This window comes from Symphalangus syndactylus, chromosome 9 (genome assembly GCF_028878055.3).
Source record: "Symphalangus syndactylus isolate Jambi chromosome 9, NHGRI_mSymSyn1-v2.1_pri, whole genome shotgun sequence".
NCBI classification, from domain to species: Eukaryota; Metazoa; Chordata; class Mammalia; order Primates; family Hylobatidae; genus Symphalangus; species Symphalangus syndactylus.
This window is the reverse complement of record NC_072431.2, coordinates 131,257,578-131,277,649: the sequence shown is the minus strand read 5'-3', so window position 1 is coordinate 131,277,649 and position 20,072 is coordinate 131,257,578. Positions and strand designations below refer to the sequence as shown.

Here is a 20,072-nt window from a genome sequence, read left to right as displayed (position 1 = left end):
TTCAAAAATGTTTCCACTAGTAGCAGATTGTAGAGGTTGGGGTTGCAGCCTTCTCCTGGACATTTATAAATGGCCACACTAGCAACTCTGTGATATTTTGCCCTAGGTCCCCATTATTCAACCCCCAGCAAACCTACAATCTACTTCAGGTGTAAACATCTTTGTCCATTAATGAGAAATGGCTTCAGGGAAGTGAGCAAATGGTGAAAAGACAGGAGGGAAAGAAGGTGAAGAAAGAAGGAAAGCAAAGATGGGGCTGACACATTCTAGTTCATTCAGCCAGCGGAAGATATATTAATTTCATAGATTCCATGAAAAATAATCCACTATTAATTTTGGTAACTCCTGTGTCTTTCTGATGTTTTCTCACTTTTCATATGATTTGTCTTTTATTTCTTTCCTATTAATTTTACAGAAGTATCATAAAAGAGCATTGCTGACTCTTATCTTACAGACACAAGTTCCAGCTGGCTAGAAAAACCTGAACTAGCATGTCCCCAGGGAAGCCACTGAAGCAGGAAAAGAATGAGGGAGGAGCTCAAACTGGAAGCCATGTGTTGACATTCTGCTGTCACTGTGGCTCTTTGGAGGAAGGCTACAGAATGATGGCCACTGAGTCAACATGACATGTCACTACTTTAAGAGCATTTTAGGAATTATACCATTGTTAAAAGTCACCCAGTAAGTTCCTTTATCTCAAATGCCAAATTATCAATGATTCCGGTAAGTTAAGTAAAAAGCTACCCTGCATTCTGAAGACTACCACATTAGCAGGTGTTGTGAATTGTGGTGGTTTCGTTTTTATGGCTATGAAGGTCTGCTTCCAGTCAGCTAAAATTTTAGTGGAGAGCCAATAAAACTGAATTGCTTGCAAGTAGAAATTCTTTGTCGGTGATATAATAATGCCTTTGGAACAAAATTTTGGAACCCTTTCTGAAACTTTTCTGTATTAATGGTAGAACTGAAATAATTTACATTCTATGGAGGGAGTGAGAGGGTGACAGTGATCTGACAATTACGTGATCTTATCCAGATGAGGCACCCCCAATGAAAAGAATGGAAATGCAAAGGCATAGGTGACTTTAGGCTTATCTGGAAATGGAAATGGACTGATGTGGACATCATTACAGTGCTTTCACAGAGAAAATAATAGAGACAAAGATGTTTAGACCTTTTCGAGCGAATCGTGGGAGAGAGTTATTATCATATATGGACTGAGTGGTGGTTTGGCTAGAGAGGGAGGACACAGAGCCAATCAGGGAGGCGTAGGGGACTGAATTACTGCTCAAAGCTGCAAAAAGTAAAGCCAGTTGGAGATGGGAAAAGTATTAGTATAACAGCAGTAGAAGACCATAATAATAACCAAAGATGTGATCAACATATTTACTTGTGGCATGCACTGGCACATGGTCTGGAAGTATTATATTGGAAGCTTATTAAAGAAAAATTCAAGCAGACCTACATTGATTCATTATATTCCACATCAGAATATATATACATATAGGTATCACATGCAAGATATCACAGCATTAAAGAATTACCACATGAAACTTATCATTGGTTACCATATTGCACTCAATTTCTAGGACAAGTAAAAATGGCAGATGGATGTTTCACAGAAAAGGGAGGAGAATCTGTGTGAATCCAATGGTACGGGAGAAAGAACCCTAGCTTAGAATACTGGACATGGGTTCTACTTCTGCTTTTGCCATCTACTAATAGGGACAAATCACCATTTGTGAAGCGCCTTGATTTCTTTAACTGTTAAAATAAGAGTAGAGAACTAGATAAATTCAAGAGCCATTCTCTTCTTCGTAACTTTCATTCTTCCCACATACAGATAGAATTTCTGAACAGAGAAGGGTCTATTGGACATGGTGCATATGTAAGGGTTCTAAAAGTCATCGTACCTTTTCTTTGAAGGGAGGAGAGTACTTACTTTTTACAAAATGGAAAACTAGTATGCAGTTGAATTGTTTATTTTTTGAACTATTTAAGTTTATTGCTATTTTCTTTCATTAGCCAAAATATATACACAGTCTATTATGATGTTATGTCATATATCAGAAAAGACCAAATGTCGGCATAAAAATAATCCTCAAGAGTAAAACTCCTCTAAGTTGAAACTGTTTAGCTCGTATCAGAGAACAATGACCAAGGATCTAATTCAAAATATTGTTACACAATTCTGCAGAAACATCTCCACTGCCCAATATTGAAAAAACATGTTACATGATATAAACAAATATGTTAGATTTTGAATGAAAAGGTAGACACTAAGAAAACTATGAAGTTGACCTCACTGTGGTATCTTTTCAATGTTTTGTCTGGCAACCTGACCACTGCTCAGTCTATAAACCAAAGTCTTTACTACATCAGAGTTTACACATTTAAATTACTTGATGTGCTTTAATTTTTTTTTTTTTTTTTTTTGCAGGCTGTACACCAGACCAATTAATTCAGGTCTCTGGATGTGGGAGCTATATATTGATATTTTTAAAGTCCCTCAGCATTGGCTCTTAGTCCTATGGGATTCATGATGGGGGGGCTATAACTCCATTTATTCCTTTTTTTTCCCATTTAGAAATCATATCAGGATTTATGAGAATGAGATGAGCTTTTTCTTGGTGATATTCTTGTATCCCCTCTAACACCCCATTAGCAAGCTTTAGTACTCAGCTATCATTGGCAGCAAAGAACTTGAAGCACAGCTAACAAGCAGGGAGGGCTTGCCAGTGTCATGACCTCATCAGTTCAAAGCTACAAAGGTACAACAGAAATGTATTTATTTTTTTTTTTTTTGAGATGGAGTCTCACTCTGTTGCCCAGGCTGGAGTGCAGTGGTGCAATCTCAGCTCACTGCAAGCTCTGCCTCCTGGGTTCAAGTGGTTCTCCTGCCTCAGCCTCCTGAGTGGCAGGATTGCAGGGACGCGCCACCACACCCGGCTAATTTTTACATTTTTAGTTGAGATGGGGTTTCATCATGTCGGTCAGACTGGTCTCAAACTCCTGACCTCATGATCCGCCTGCCTCGGGCTCCCAAAGTACTGGGATTACAGGCATGGGCCGCTGAGCCCGACCCATAAATGCATTTTAAAGGCACGCATCAAATCTGGCAAGACTTTTTATTTTGAAGCTATGATTTCCACAATATAGTGTCAACATGAAAAGTGACAGATGCGGTCACTGAAATCTGCCTTAGGTTGGAGGAAAAAACAGGATGGCTCCCTTTAATAGGGTACATATTTGTGAGACTAATGTCATGGTGACTTCCTTATAAGAAGTTAACTTTAAAATCATGGCATTTTAACCTGAGAGGCATCTTAGAGATGACTTAGTCCAGCACTTTCATTTTATACAAGAGGACTCAACTCCAGAAAAGTTAGATGACTTGTCTACATAAGCCCAGACAGTAGATAACAACATCTCAACATGCAGCTTGGGCATCTTTCTACTGTACTATTTCGAGAATGGCATTTGCGATCTTCTAAATAAAGTGGGGGACAAAGTTTCCATGGATGGAAAGGGCTAGGCTGGTAAGATAAATGACTGAAGATGGCTAAGTATCATATAGTCAACATTTTCACACACAAAAAATACACTCTTTCCCATTTCCTCACCATGAGCGAGTTTCCAGGGCTGGCTTTTGTTTCTCTAATTTGAACAGAGACTCCAGAAAGAACAATAATTCTTTACTATGTGAAAAACAGCCATAAGCCTGACATAAATGGCAACTAACGCTCAGTCTCAATGTCACTCATCTTTAGCGCTAGTGTACACGTGGGGGCGCTTCTGAAAAGGGTGAAACTATTCAGCTCCAGGATTTGCTCTGCCAAGTGGGAAGGCAAGGCCAATAGGTTTAGACTGTTCAGGTTTTCAATAGCCACTAAAAATCCAGAGTATCATGTGGCATTTCCTCAGTTTTCAATGTTGACTCAAAATTTTGTTGAAACGCAGTCCATGTCAAACGATAAGCTCTTTTGCAGACCACATATGGCTAACCAAATTATGGCCTTTGTTTTAAAAGAACAAAACCTTCTTTCATCTGTGTGTATGTGAATTAGAATCAAGGAGTGTTGGGAGTGACAGACTGCATGCCTGTATCCACAAGGCAATGGACTAGATACTGCTTTGTGCTGGGGATATAAAGAAGTATGCTTCTTGCGTGGTTCATCCCCTATGGGTTCATCTACCTCCCCCTGTCTCTAACCTGATCCCGCATTAACTCTACCAATTAGAAAAATGAAGCCCAGAGGAGTTAAAGAACTCAATCAAGGTCATCATTATCAGCAGAACTGTAGCTACATGAGGAATTTGATCCCATACCCTGTCCACTCTCATTTAGCACATTTCACATGACGCCATGCTGTCTTTCTCATCATTTAACACCCCTGGACGAGTGGTGACATGTACATAAAGCTGGGTCTTTAAGACTGTTTGGGGTCTCTGTGCAGCAAGACAGAGATCATAAACCATCCTCAGTTTGAGAAAAAGTGTCAATACAGGGAGTTCACCTAGGTCATCTGTTTCATTGGTGGGGAAGAGGAAAACGGGATGCAACAACACATCTGTATTTTCCAGCTACTGCTTGCCAAAATATCCTAAGTTTCCAAGAAAACATGAACTAAAGGTACTGAAGTGTTAAAACCTGGAATGCTATTTGGCAGAGTATTTTTTAGAAGCTAATTTATGGTATTTTTGCTTTTCAAAAGTCCTGCTCTATTTTACTAAGTCAGTAAGGCTACTGAATGCTTCAAATGATTTTACTATCCATAGAAAAATATTTATCAAACACTTGCTCTATTTTCATATTTTTAAACCTTGCATTAAATGCCAATAGGCACTATATAACTATTCTGCTAAGTAGAGTTTTTGAAGTCACTAATAACGGTGGTACATCTTTTAGATGATTTTTTTCTGTCACTATATACGTGTGTTTGTAATGACTCAATAACAGTCTCTTCATGATTTTCCTTACTGACAAATTGTGATAATGGCTGGAGAACAGTTTGTGCTTATGGACCAAAGAGAAGCTAATTTTTTCATCAAATCAATTACCACAGTCTTAACAAAAGTAGACTTCTATGAGTTAACGGTCAGAAAGAGAAAATTCATTCATTAAATATTTGTCATACTTTTAACATAATTTATGCACTATTTAGAATTCCCTGAATGAAATACAAATACTCTGCTATGTTTATTATTTGTAACACAAACTAATGATAAATTAAAGATAAAGAGAACATTGATTTGTAAGCTTCCTGATACAATGATAATGACAATTAGATTTAATTTGTGACTGGGGATCATCATTAAATGAAAGAGTCACCAAAAGTGCTTCTCTAGGTAAGCAATGAATGGCATAATTAAAATACAAAATTTTTACTTGATTCCAGTAGTTTCTGTCCAGCCTGGGCAACCCCGTTTATGCAAAAAAAAAAATCTTTTAAATGAACCGGGCATGGTGGCACATGCCTGTGGTCCCAGCTACTTGGGAGGTTAAGGTGGGTGGATTACTTAAGCATGGAATGTTGAGGCTACAGCAAGCTATGACTGTGCCACTGCACTCAAGCCTGGGCAACAGAGCAAGATCCTGCCTCAAAACATTTAAAAATTTTTTTGTAAAATTCAATTCTAATGTAGACTTTCTCAAAATACAGAATTTGAACAAGCTGTTTCTTTATATTGGAAATTTCAGAAAATAAAACAGAAAGAACACGTCCAGTATTCTTAACCTAGGTCACACACCTAAATTCCTTACTGTATAAAAGATAATATGAAAGTATGAAGAAAGTATAAAAATGGATCTTGTTAGCACTGATCCAACTAATAGTATTAATAGATGAGAAGAGACAGCTCAAGAGCTTTCTAAAGCTTATTCAGTTGCTGTGCAGACATTCTGCTGTTGACACCACTGTTTCTGATCTGTTAACTTTTTACGAGTTTGTTTTTGTTTTCCACAGCCCATCAATCACCTACCATCCATGTATGCTTTAGGGCAAAACATATTAGGGTCATCCACTGAATGAAAACGAGGTCTTTATGTTGTAACATCTGATCATCGAGTTTTAAATCTCTTTTCCTAAAAGGTGCAAGCATAAACACTATAGTTTTGGTTTTGTTTGCAAGTATTTTTTGGGCCAGGGAGGAGGTATGAATAGGGACAGCAGACACTTTAATATTGAATACGCAGGCAGAGGGGAAGGTAATGATTGGTGCACCACCAATGCTATCAGTAGCATTTTCTCTTACAACTTTCTTTGTACTGAAAACAAAGTGAATTTCTCTAAGATCCTCAACCTCTAAATTTTCTTTGCTGGGAAAAAGAAGAAAAATGAACACATATTAGTAATTTGTTTGGTTTTCTTATATATCACCATCTTTTAATAATATTATGTTTATCTTCATCATTTTGCCCAATTCTAAAAGCCATGGGCCAGAGCGGTTCAAACTTTCAGTAAAGGATTTTTACAGTATTTCGAAAAGTCTGTAATTGGATCTCTCTATCAAAATGGTAAATGTGCCTACCCTAGGACCCTGCTATCATATTTCCAGGTGTCTTACATGCAGAAATAGCAATGATGGTGTCAAAATATATAGGCTCAATAATGCTCATTGCAGTAGTATCTGTAATAGCAAAACATGAGAAATAACTTAGCCTCCATTAATAGGGAATGAGTTAATACATTTTGATATCTACAGAACTGACTACCATCGTCATTAGCTGTTAAAAAGAAGATAAGACATAATACACTCACTTGAAAAAAGTCCATTTTTATATAGCTAAATGCCACAACAGCAAATTGTGTGTGTATACATACATGACATACATACACACACACATACCCCTACCTACTCTATATTATAGCATTTAAATAACTACATACACAAATTAAGTCTAGAAAGATATACATGAAACTATACATGGCAGATATTTCTGGAGACTAAATTGGAGTAATGACACAAAATATTTTAATTTTAATTTTAAATATGACAAATAAAAAAAGAAGAAAAAAGTGATGGAATGAAGAGTAATTTTTCTTCTCTAAAAGTGCTTTTGTTGGCCCCTTTCCCACCATATAATCATAAAAATTTTCAAACATACAAAAAATTAAAGAGTAACACAGTGAACACCTAAATGGTCACAATCTATATGCAATAATTGTTAACAGGCTTATTTTCTAGTTTCCAAAATTTCCCCAATAAACGTGTTGCTTTTGAAATTAAAAAGAAGATGTTCTGGGAGGGAGAGACTAAAATAATTTGGAAATTGTTTATAAAAGAAAGAAAGAGAAAACTTTCCTTGCAAATGGGGCTAACACAGTTCATTTTTGTGGAACAAGCAACATATCTATTAACCCATCCTCGTGCATACCCAGTTACTGCTGTCTGTCTACAGAGATGTATGGTGCTTAATGGACATTTCCTTTAAATGCATCTTTTGTAAGTGAATATTTTCTTCCCTTCTTCCATAGACCTTAAAGACTTGTAAAACTTGATCAGCAGTTAATAATTCCAGTAAATTCCTCTACTACATCACCTGTCTCTTTTACTTACTTTGCCCATCTTATTCCATTATCTGTTAGAACTAATAAGTCCAACCTTAGCTAAATGATACCTTCCTATATACTTAAGTCCCCATTTTAATTTGGTAGTTATTGGTGATACAACTGACATTACTTAAATTGCCTTTTTCACACTAATTCTGGCTGATCTTGTACACTAATAATCAATGATTTATTGTTTAAATCATTATTCTCTTAAATGATTAGGCAGCTCATGTTGTCTCAAATATAACTTGGCTATACACTGCCATCTGAACCACAATAAGACAGACATTTACAATCATGCAAAATACTTACAAGCTGAGGTGCCTGCTTTCAGTTGTGAAAGCATGAGCTTCCCCGACCTGTTCAGGTGCTTACACACAGTGTTTCACAGAGCGACAGGATTTTTTTTTTTTTTCATTTTAAAGGATACTTTAATAATGAAAGTGTACAAGCACAAAAAATGATAAATGTTCCCGTATATTTGTCCACACTTACCATGTGAACCCATCACTTAAGTAATAGATTAGTCCTAACATTATGCAGTATCCTGGGATCCTATAAGACTGTTTATCTTGAATCTAGTCCTATTCCTAGAAAAACTACCATTTAGGGGGAGAAAAAAAATTTATTCAACAATTCCATATTGTCTCTGATGCAGCAATGGGTTAAGTCACAATTACGTTATGCTCAATAAGAGAAAAATAAAATAGTTTTCAGAAGGGGCTGGGTTGGGCCGGGCACGGTGGCTCACGCTTGTAATCCCAGCACTTTGGGAGGCCGAGGCGGGCGGATCACGAGGTCAGGAGATCGAGACCACGGTGAAACCCCGTCTCTACTAAAAATACAAAAAAATTAGCCGGGCGTGGTGGCGGGCACCTATAGTCCCAGCTACTCAGAGAGGCTGAGGCAGGAGAATGGCGTGAACCCGGGAGGTGGAGCTTGCAGTGAGCCGAGACTGCGCCACTGCACTCCAGCCTGGGCGGCAGAGCGAGACTCCGTCTCAAAAAAAAAAAAAAAAGAAGAGGCTAGGTTGGTGATTCTTTTTTCACTCATCTTAATGCTAAAAAGACCAAGAACTTTGTTGCCAATAACGGACTAGTGGGCTTCAGCCCTGAACTACCTCTCGCTGCCAGCACCATCAGTGACTTAAGAATGAGAAGATACAGCAACTCCTCAAGGTGCTCTGTACAGATTCAAGTCCAAGCTACCTCTTTGGAAGGCTCTCAGCAGTGTCAGAGAGTGACTTGATTCTTGTCTAAAAGTTTGAAAATGTGCTAAAGCAATGTTCCTCTCCACACTCTCCAACCTCACAAGGATGGTTATACTGACAAAAAAGCAGGTTTCTCTGTCTTTTCTTTGTGCCTTAGCTGAGCAACAGTGGACGGGAATCTAACTTTTTCTGACCCAACTACGTTTGTGGTACTGCATTTATGGGTACGGCTCTTTGACGTACTTAGATTGTTGGAATGCTACATTTATATGAAATTGGGACTATCGGGCAGAATTAAGGAAAAAAGATCTGACTTCTTAAATCTCAATTCTCCGAAAGAATAAATGACTTAGAATGTAAATGAATCTTTCATTCACAAGATGATTTTTTTGAGAAAGTAGAATTTATAGAATCACTGAACTAAACAATGTGCTTTCTTTACCTTCTGAAAGGCCTACTGAATTTCAAATTGTAATGTTTGTTTGCTATTTTATCATTCATAACAGACCCATCAGAAGCAGAAATCAATTTGCCTTCGGTAACAAATTCTGTACTAGGTAATGGTTATATAAATCACAGGCATCTTATGTCATTGAAAGACATTTTTTGAACAGAAGATGTGGATTACTAATTCTCTACTTATGTATATTATTAATAAATATTCTCAAGTGTTATAATGTTTGGGGATAGGCAATTATGCATTCATAGTAGATATAATATTTAAAAAGCCACATTTCAGAGAGTGAAATGTAAATAATTTAAAAACCTAAAAATTAGAGTCATAGCACCTGTTATGCAACACCTAATAAAGGATTATTTTATTTCATAATCCAAGAAAACACTTGATTCTTCGTGAAAAAGAGGAGAAGAACAATCACAAAAGGGTTACTGGGTTAACAACCCCACATTCTGCTCTCATCCTATTGGCAAGTAATTAGGGTAATTCATAGCCACTGGCTAAAATCTATGCAGGCTGAAGCAAATGGTCACATCTCTATGAATTTCATATTAACAGCGGAGTCTATTTCCTTTGTAAAACGGTGAAAATTTTCCAGACAGCAGGCCACAACATAGAGCTTGGATGGCAAATAAACAATTTCAGCAAATCAAGCTTAAGTGAATTGCTTACCCGAGTTACAGGGCATAATGTACTGCTTCCCGAGTGAACAGATGTGCTAGGATCTTAGGACAATTCCTCCTTTTCTAGTCTCCTCCTCTGCTGCAGCTCCTCTCTTATCTCATTTGTCTACTTTATTCCTTTATCTATTTGAGGTGATAAGTCTAACTTTAGTTAAATGACACCTTCCTTTATACTCAGGTCCCCATCTTAATTTCGTAAAGTCATTGGTGATACAAGAGATGTTACAACTGTAACATTCATTCTTCTTTCTGGTATCTTATATAAAATTTAACAGATTCTCTCTATAAATGGATATAATATTCCCAAATACATTGGGAAAATTAAATTGCTAATAGAATTCTTGAGTTTGGCCATATTTGCAAAATTACATCTGAAAGTGAGAAGTACTTGCAGACAGAAGTCTCCTGGTTGAAGACATTCCTATTCTCTTACCTGCAGTCACCAGCACCTTTTCATCATTATCTCTACACAGTTCCCATTCTTGCTTTGTATTTATTCCTGGAAACATTTTCTGTTGGCGCTAGAAGAGGTGAGGTGTAGCACTCTCATTGGCTCTCTTCTTTTGGGGGTACCTTTGCCTTTCTGCTCAACCTTATACTGTGTTTCTGCCTCTGGTGGAAGATCAAGGTTGGTTCCAGCACAAACGGCATTTATGTCAAAAACAGAGGAAGGAGGGGCAGTGCAGAGATAGCAGCAAGGTACTGAGAAATCTGATCCATTTTTCTATTTCCAAAACATGTTGCTCTTTTAAAGTGTGATGAGGTAAGAAACGCAAGGAATCATGTAGCAGATCATTTCTTCAGCTTTTGGGTCCTCTATACATTGAGTGTGCCAAACTGAAAGGAATATAAATTCCTGCGTCCATTATCAAGAAGTTGCCTGTAGGCCAGGAGTGGTGGCTAATGCCTGTAATCTCAGCACTTTGGGAGGCTGAGGCAGGTGAATTGCTGGAGCCCAGGAGTTGGAGCCCAGCTTGTGCAATACAGCCAAACTCCACCTCCACAAAAATAACAAAAATTTTCTGGGTGTGATGACATGCCCCAGTAGTCCTAGCTACCTGGGAAGCTGAGGTAGGGGGATCACCTGATCCCGGGAGGTTGAGGCTGCAGTGAGCCATCACTGTGCTACTGTACTCCAGCCTGGACAATCGAGTGAGACCCTGTCTCAAAAAATCCATCAATCAAACAAACAACCAAAAACAAAAAGAAGTTGCCTATAGGCTGAAGTAGTTAGTATCCACCTATTTCAAAAAGCGCTGAACCAACGAAATTTACTACAGTACCTTAATTCATATCAAGTTGCCTTAATAAATTACTGAGTAGGTGACTCAACAAGATGCATCCAGAGGGCTACAACCTATCCTGGAAGATGACACGAGTTTGTTCAATCATCATGCACACCTTCCCGGTGCATGATGAAATAATTTTTTTTTAAAGTCTAACCTCAAATGAGTTAGAATTTTTTTTTAAATACCAACATTATGATGATCATATAGCCACACCGAAAATGCTAAACATTTCTTTCAATTGAAGAGTTACTAGTTACTATGGTACATCTACATGTAAAAGAGAAAACATGCTGAACATAATAAACCATGTTCAAAATAATTCACTGTAAAATGTGCACTGTAATATATCTGCAGTGTATCATACTGTGAATCAGAACATCCATATGACACAAAGAAAGTTGTCTACAATTTGTGGGACAACACTACAACCACATTTTAATCCCAAAGACTTCTTAGATTAGCTCTTCGCTTTGTTCATTATCATAACATATTAAGATAGGGTCACTCGGTTTTATATTTTCAGCTCCCTCTGCCATTCATAATTTGCCATTCATTTGGTATAAACATGCTTTAGTTGAATGAAAGTCAAATAGATCTAGGCATGAATAAACAATATTGTACAGAAGGCCCCTCAGCAGGAATAGTAGTGTTCCTCTGTTGAGGCACTTAATGTTCTTTATTTTAAGAAACAAGTATATTTTTTGTTATCCCCAGTCACTTTATGTTTCTCTCTAGTAAGAAGCCTGAAGTGATCAGTGAAATTTAGTATATGCAATATTTAAAAATATTTACCTCATTTTCCTCCCTCCCTCCCTTTCTTCCTTCCTCTTTCAGAGTACCATAAACACAAACAAAAGGGAAAATATAGAACAAATCTATGCTTTCCCATGGGATGAAAGATGTGTACAGTCATCCATCCATTTACTCATTCATTCACTTGATAAGATGAGAAACTGAATTCTTTCCAGATTGGTGTCATTGGAAATAATAAAAACAATAATCGAGCCCATAAAAATGGTAGATATTATTATAAAGACTATAGTTCTTCCAAAATTTGAAGGAGAACCACATTTCTTTTTCTTCCCTACCCCATTTCAGCTTTGCAGAAAGAACTTAATTTCCTTTCAGACTTTTGCTTGGGCAAGTCTCCATAATAGTAAAATAAAAGAGCAGGATGAACAAAATGGTTCAAAATAAAGTGATACCTTCAACTCTTAATATCAACTGAGCTGTACAACTTCTGGGAAAGACTGTGTGTGGATTAGATGTGTGATGCTTCTTACCCGGTGTTTGAAAGTTAAGGCGCCTCAGTTCTACAGGGTCTGTTGGGTGGTGTGAAGGGATCTCCTTACTGTTCGGTATGCTGCTTTTTCTAGAGTCGGACTCTGCCCTCTTCCTATAGGGGGAAAACAGAAATTTAAGAAGAAAACAAAAACCAATTGAAACAGATAGAAAAGCAGAACGTTGCACCTGCACTACCCCCACCTCCCAAGTTTTCAGTTTTACAACTTTTTAACCCAGCTGACTTGTGACCCAGTTTGGGTTGCTTTTCCCCCTTGGCCTAATTGTTCTCTCACGTCTAAAATTTTTATTTAAGTGAATGATCTCGAAGTCCTCCTCCAACTGTAGGATTAAATAATTCAGCAACTCTGCCTTTCGGCTTCAAGGGGATCTTGGTGAGATACGTTTGGATCCTTATTGAGCAATTCTCTCTTATCTACTAGTTCTATCTGTGAGGAACAGTATAGAATACCCCTAAGTTGCCAATACTAAGACTGTTGTTACCATAAAGAAACTACCTGACCTTAAGCTGAACAGTTAAATCTGTCCCCCTTAGCCCTGAGGATATATAAGTGGTGACTACAGAGAGGAGATAACTTAGATTTTCCCGTAAGGCAGGTAAATACAAGTGCATTTTTAAGATGCCAAGTTATCCTAATGCCTAGGACAATCGGGACCAGGTAAAACAAAACTCCCCTTTCTCTTTCAAATGTGAAGCAAAAAAACAGTGTTAGCTCTTAACAGTGTTAAGCTAACTGTGATTAATATTTGTTAATGAAAGGTTCACAGAAAGATCAGAGAAAATGTAATTTCACCTGGTGGGTAGATCATCTCTCCTGATAATCATTCAAGGTGCCATTGACAGTGCCTTGTTACAAATGTGATTCTTCACACAATACATTTTAACTTTGTTTTAAAAGCTATCTACTAGCTTTATTAGATATCCCCATTTAAGCTCTCATTATGTAATTTTAACAAATTTCTAAGCAAGAAATGTCAGATCTGTATATAAGATTTCTTTATCCAATAAAAAATTAATCACAGAGTCATAACTATCTTCTTCCAGCTTGAATTAGATTAAAAACCCATTTAATCAATGGAAGCCATTTTCAAACAGTGCTTTTTTTCCAAATACTAATGCCTGCAATCTCTACGCCAGAGTCACAATCCTCGTATCTCACCCCTGCTCAAAGCGAAGGCATTTTTACTGGGGGGGGAAAAGGTGCTGCACAGTGTTTAAGAACTTTCCTTTTCTCTGCTCATTGTGACTGTGGTACAGCTCATTAGTGTTGCTGTGGCAATGGGCTCTCATTCAATGACACCCAGGTCGTTCTATGGTTAGCCAGAGGGCTCCTGTTAAATAGCCTTTCTTCCCATTTCTGTTCATCTGTATAAAATAAAACTAACCAGGGGGTGAAGAGAAGATTGATAAAAAGGGGACATGCACATGATTTGCTCAAGTGCAAAGCCTTTGGCGAAACATCCTTAATGGAATACATTTTCATGGCTAAGTCTTAGTAGACATGTTGCTTTCTTGGTACCTTAGATCAACCTGTCTGAGGATTTCCTCTTTCTCCCTAAAGGTGTCAGATACAGCCTTGGGACAAAATGTGCTGCCAACCCATTCCACCAATCAGAGGTGAGCAGTATTCTGTGACCTGCCAAGGTACTGGCAGCTCCAGTTCTATGGAGTAGAAAGGAAGAAGAAAAGGAAAAGAAGAGACAAAGAGCTGGTGAAAAAGATATGAGGACGAAGAAAAAGACAGGCTCAAGAGACCATGCGAAAGGAGGACATGATGACCAGTTCCAGGGTAGGCAACGTCACTGTGTCTGTGCTATGGGTCTTCGCCTCACCACACTAAGAGATTCCTTTTACCACTGAAGATGCAAAATCGAAATGGGTTAATGAAACGTCACTGGGTGCAGCCAGCCAGTCAATTCCACGTGAAACATAAGGTTGGTCTTCTCACTTCAAATAATACCAATGGCCCTTCTCATGTTTTGATCATTTTGCATAAGTTGACACGGATGCATTTCTTTACTAATGTGTCAGGCCCAATGACTAAAATTTAGATTTTTCTCCCTTCCAAGCATGGCTCGGCCATTCTTGCAAGATTATGGAAACCAGAATTAGAAATATCTATCTGATAAGAGTAAAGAAAACTACTTTACTCTTACAGGTATTGTAGGGTAACCTCCTTATCTTCTTTTTCCCTGTGGCTGGGGTGAGTGACACTGAGCTGCAGGGATAGAAAAGAAAACTCTCCAAAGTAATTTAGCCAATTTCTCTGGTGCAAGGAAAGTTAGGAATTACATCTTGTTGCAAAGATGTGAGTCTCAGAAAACTCAAGACATGGGACTAAAATTACAATTCACAATTTGAATGAACAGGGAGGGATGTAGTGACATTTAATAACTAACTTCGCTTTCACTGTCTATTCAAATGAAATTGTTTCCAAGACCTCAGACTCCTGAAATCCTAGCCAAATAGAAAACCAGCTGCTTAAATGTATTTTGCTTAGTTTTGTTTTGATGATCACAACATGGATAATTCTGGCTGTCCACATTCTTATCACATTATTTTTAAACACTTATTATGTGATGTGCTATAATGATTGTTTTCTAACACAGAAACCTTTTCTAGGAAAGATGTGGAAGATGAAGAGTTTGGTCATCATTGGTAATAATACTAAAGAGTTTTAAAAAGTTGTCATAAAATATTAAAAGACATATAATGGTCTAAATTAGGCCCAACATGAATGTAAGTAGTAACCCTTTTCCTGATAAATTTCAGAGGTCTCATCATTCTCATTTTCAATTTGAAAAATGGAAAGAATAATGAATAGAAACAGATTTTAAATTTTGCCTTGCTGTACTACATATTTTTTTCTATTAAGATTATAAAATGTTAGTGCGAGTTTATTTCTTGCAGTGAGAAGTATATACTATGTGGAGGAGTTATGTAGGTGAAAAGGAAATGGAAGATCACTTGACATTTTGGATCTGTCAGAAACTGCTAATACTATAAAAGCATGTGGTTGTTTGGGATGTGGGTAATACACAATACAAATGCTACTCTGGTCTACTGGGTATTTTGCATGCGCCAGGCTCTCATCTGGGGGGGAAGAAAAAACAAAGAGAAGTTGAGTGAAAGATCATATTTATGGTCTTGAAACAAAGATACACAGACATGTGAGAAGAGGCTTTCGAAAGAAACATATACTTGTTAGAAATATCTACTATCAGTATTCAAGTAAATCAATCCAAATACTTGTTTCTGATAACATTAAGAATGTAATCCCAACTCTGCCACTACTGGTATGTGTCCACTACAAGTTTTCAGTTTATTTGTGTATAAAATAGAGGGAGATTAGAAGATGATGTCTAAGTTTTGGTTCAACTCTCTCATTTTAATAGAAAAAGAAAGCATTAAGTTGTAAAATGTGACAAGTGTTATGATAAAAGTTACGGAGTCTCGCTCTGTCGCCCAGGCTGGAGTGCAGTGGCGCAATCTCGGCTCACTGCAAGCTCTGGCTCCTGGGTTCATGCCATTCTCCTGCCTCAGCCTCCTGAGTAGTTGGGATTACAGGCGTCCGCTATCATGCCTGGCTAATTTTTTGTATTTTTTAGTAGAGATGGGGTTTCGCCATGTTAGTCAGGATGGTCTCGATCTCCTGACCTTGTGATCCGCCTGCCTTGGCCTCCCAGAGTGCTGGGATTACAGGTGTGAGCCACCATGCCTGGCCGATGAAAGGTAGTACTTTAAGTGAGTTTAAAGTGTTTCATCTTTTGGCTGAAAAAACAAAAACATACTATTTTGCATGTTTTTCTGCTGGATAAATGGACACTAGAGATGTCCACACAAAAAAGACACCCTCATAGAGGTTTAAAAATTCTTATCATTGAACATGAGGCTTGCTGACCAACATAAAGTCATTTTAGTGTAAATAATGCAGCAATAGTTCTCAAACTTTAGTATGCATCAGCATCACCTGGGAAGGCTTGTTAAAATACAGCCTGGTGGGCCAATGCCTAGACTTTCTGATTTAGTAGGTCTGAGGTGGGGTCCAAGGGTGTTTATTTTGGTCAAGTTCCCCGGTGGTGCTGATGCTATGGCTGCTGGTCCAGAGGCCACTCAATGGAAACCACTGGAATATGGCATTGGGAGAAAGGTAGGTGATCTTCAAGATGTTTTTTGTAGTTTAATTTTAATCAGGAATTTATATATATGTTACATGTATATTTATACATAAGTGTATATGAATATATAGATACGAGTTAGAAAGCTAGAAGGTTAGTTTGGATTAATCATTCAATAATCACATAATATATTTTAGCTATTATTATTGCTATTATTGTCCAAGACTAGGAGACATGGATAATAATTTTGAATTAGGGAAGAGTTCTCACTAAGGCACTGTCATCAATATTTGCAGTGTGTGAAAATGCTAATATCATTAGGTGATCTGTAGTCAAACTTGAAAACTAATCTTCGGTAAAAACAAACAAAACAAAACAAAACGGTTTATGAGACATCTCACATTTCTGCTCTGTAAACACATCAACACACACAAATGCCCACTTTAATCTTCACCACAAACAAAACTCAGATATTGGTTTGTGTACTATCTTTTAAACTTCGCCTTTAGTCTGTTTTTTTCTTATGCAAACAAAATATTTATTTTCCCCAGAATCATTTTAATGAAGTTATTGTGTATATGTAGGCTTTGCCCATCTTCCACGTGCCAGGTATTATCTTTTGTGTGCAGCCCCGCCCTCCCCTCTTCAACAACTCTGAAGTCTACCAGTTTATTTTTTTCTTACTGAACGTTAAAGGGGTTTGTTCTCTATTCCTCACCTGTCGGGTTTACTGCTCCATTTTAATGCAGCAAAAAAAAGGAAAAAGAAAGGCTGAATGTTAGTTGGCCAAAGGTAACAAGGATAACCATGACAACCAAGATTTAAGAAATAGTGTTCACAAGCAAGGACACATAACTGACATACATTCAGAAGCGACAGTGAATCAAAATATTTACAGACCTCTGATTATGAACTAAACAGAGGACGTGAAGTTACATCACTGAATACATTGTGTGTGTGTGTGTGTGTGTCTGTGTGTGTCAATGCCACGTGCACTTTTATCCATCACCTATAAAATACTGCCACAATTAATTATATCACAGGGAATTTTCGATAGTGGAGAGATAATTTGATTTTTAAAAAACATGCTATGAGAAAACTAATGTACTCGATGGGAATACAGCATCATTCCATAAAAGAAATTCATTCATTTAAAATAAAAAGCCTTCAATTAAGAGGTATATCATTCCTTTCATGATATAAAATATCTGCAAATTGTATTGAACTATACAGAAATTTGCACAATTGAGTAATACACCAAAAGGTAATAAGGTGGCAGAAATGATTTCTTCAAACACCTCTTGCCACGTCTTTTTTCCAGTGAAGGATTAAGTGCATCTTCAGTTTAGGAAAATATAATACCCATCATTATAAATCTACAGAGCATGGCCCATTTATACAGTTGGGCTAATCCAGAAAAACATTTCATTACCAGCCATTGACAGAACACGTATTTTCCTAGTCTGTGGTGCTGTGAACACAACTAGTTCATGCTTATAGATTCTTTCACCTGTGATCATATGTTGATTGTTTAAATAACCATATTATTTCTGCAGAGTATAACCTTTTCCTGAAAACAATTAATCTAAAAATCTTCACTTTGAGGTAAACTGCAAAGTTTTCAGTGAGTTCTCAGTTGCAAAATAAAGGTCCTAAGTTTTTCTTAATGCCAATGAAATATATACCCAAGTGGCTGGAATATCTGGCCCTGTGAGATAATTCAATCCATCTCTTTTCAAAAATAAAAAATCCACATTTAAATGGTACAAACACACACATACAAAGTAAATGATGAAAATGATATCAAACACATTGGTTAATTCTTCCTATTCTTAATTTTAAAGTGATTTACTTAGTGTGCCAGGTTAAAAAAATTCTACATAAATGTTTCCAATTTGCTCACTTTTTAAAATCAATGACTTTATCAGGGAATCAGTTGTAGAAAAATCTATGCCTCGGGATGGAAAACCATCTAGTGAATTATCAGTTCTGTGTATTAAAAGGCTGTTTGAGTATTCATATGCACAAATTCATAGTTCTAGATAAAGGTCAGCCTCACCATACACCTGGGTACATATATGGTACAAATATCTAAGTCTGAAAGCTTTCACAACCGGTAAATTTAAATTACAGGCCAAGGATTTTATTGCAACTCTTGCCAGCCAAAATAAAGGTGATACTGAGTGGAGTCAACACGTAGAAGGAATTGAGTTTGTTTAATACTGTTTGACTTGTATACATTTAATTATTCAATATTTTTGTGTGCCAGGCACTCTACTAGGCAGTAGGAACACAATAATGAATAAGACAGAGTCCTTGACCTGTGGTTTAGTGGAGGCAGAGGGCCAAGAAAAGGGGCATTGACAGTAATGCAGTATGTTCTATAACAGACAAGTAGAACGTACTTTAAGAGCCTAGAAAAAGTGATCCTAAGGCAGCCTGAACTGCTAGAGAGGGGAGGAGAAGAGAGGATAGAAGATGAGGCAGGCACCCAGAAAGGCTTGATTTAGTAGGTAGCATCCTAGCTTACTTCTAAAGGATGAGTTGGAGTTATCCAAGCCAAAAGGAGTGGCAGGGGAGTGACAGGAAAGGCATTCCTAACCTAGGGAGGGCCTAATCAGAAGCCAGAAAGCAGAGTCAACCAGCAGCTTCCAGTATGGTTGGGTGTGGCCACATATTTCTTCATAGCATCTCACAACATTCTGGACTGCATTTCTTTGATGAGGTCTTGGAACTGTATGGAGGGTTGATACAGAAAGAGAAGACTAAAGACACAAAGCTTGCAGAGAGCCAGTGTTGGAACAGGAAAAGGCTGGAAAAACTGAAGCCTATATTTTAGTCTCGTCTAGCTCATGGCTTCCACATCCTGGGATGGGGATGGACAAATACTGTGCATGCAGGCTAGATTACCACCATTCAAGGATGTTAATTTTGCCTGAAGTGCATCTCAGGCTTCTAGGACCATCTGATCTACACTTTCTTTGATTCCATAGTATGTAATAAACACTTTTTATCCATCTTGAAATGCTTTTCCATAGAGGTAAGGTTAAGTTTATTTTTAAATGTTTATTTTCTATATAAATAATTCTTGGACAGTTCTGGAATAAAGTCTGAAAAGCCTTACATATGTAACAGATATACAGAATAAGAACTTTCAACTGCCTTGTGAATTTTTTGTTGGAGTAGGTGGACGTGCAGTACCAATACTATTACCTGGTGTTTAATGTTTTCAGATTATAGCACATTAAGATTAAAAAGGTCTAATTATCTGGTCCACCCACTAATTTTGTAATGAAGAAATCTAGTCTCAGAGTGTTGGCATGAATTTCTACCCCACACAACCAGCTAGTCACAGAAATGGGACCTCGATTCGGGTTTCCTGGCTCCTCAGTCCAGTACTTGTCCAAACGTTGCTACTATCTTATCTCTGTAATGTTTATTTTAAGTCATGGCTCATATCAT

At 37.5% G+C, this 20,072-nt stretch overlaps 1 protein-coding gene across 21 annotated transcripts in view; it reads right to left on the bottom strand.

Annotated features, from left to right (window-relative positions):
• The window catches only part of PTPRD (protein tyrosine phosphatase receptor type D), a 2,314,079-nt gene that overhangs the window by 123,715 nt on the left and 2,170,292 nt on the right, over positions 1–20,072 (bottom strand). For 9 of the 21 annotated variants that reach the window (XM_055294262.2, XM_063609868.1, XM_063609869.1 and 6 more), the window contains 2 exons: positions 17,329–17,343; positions 12,473–12,585 (listed from right to left, as the gene is read on the bottom strand). In XM_055294262.2, coding sequence (XP_055150237.1) covers positions 12,473–12,585; positions 17,329–17,343 — 128 coding nt within the window. The remainder of the gene's footprint in view (positions 1–12,472; positions 12,586–17,328; positions 17,344–20,072) is intronic. The other 12 variants (XM_063609871.1, XM_063609872.1, XM_055294274.2 and 9 more) reach the window with 2 other exon arrangements.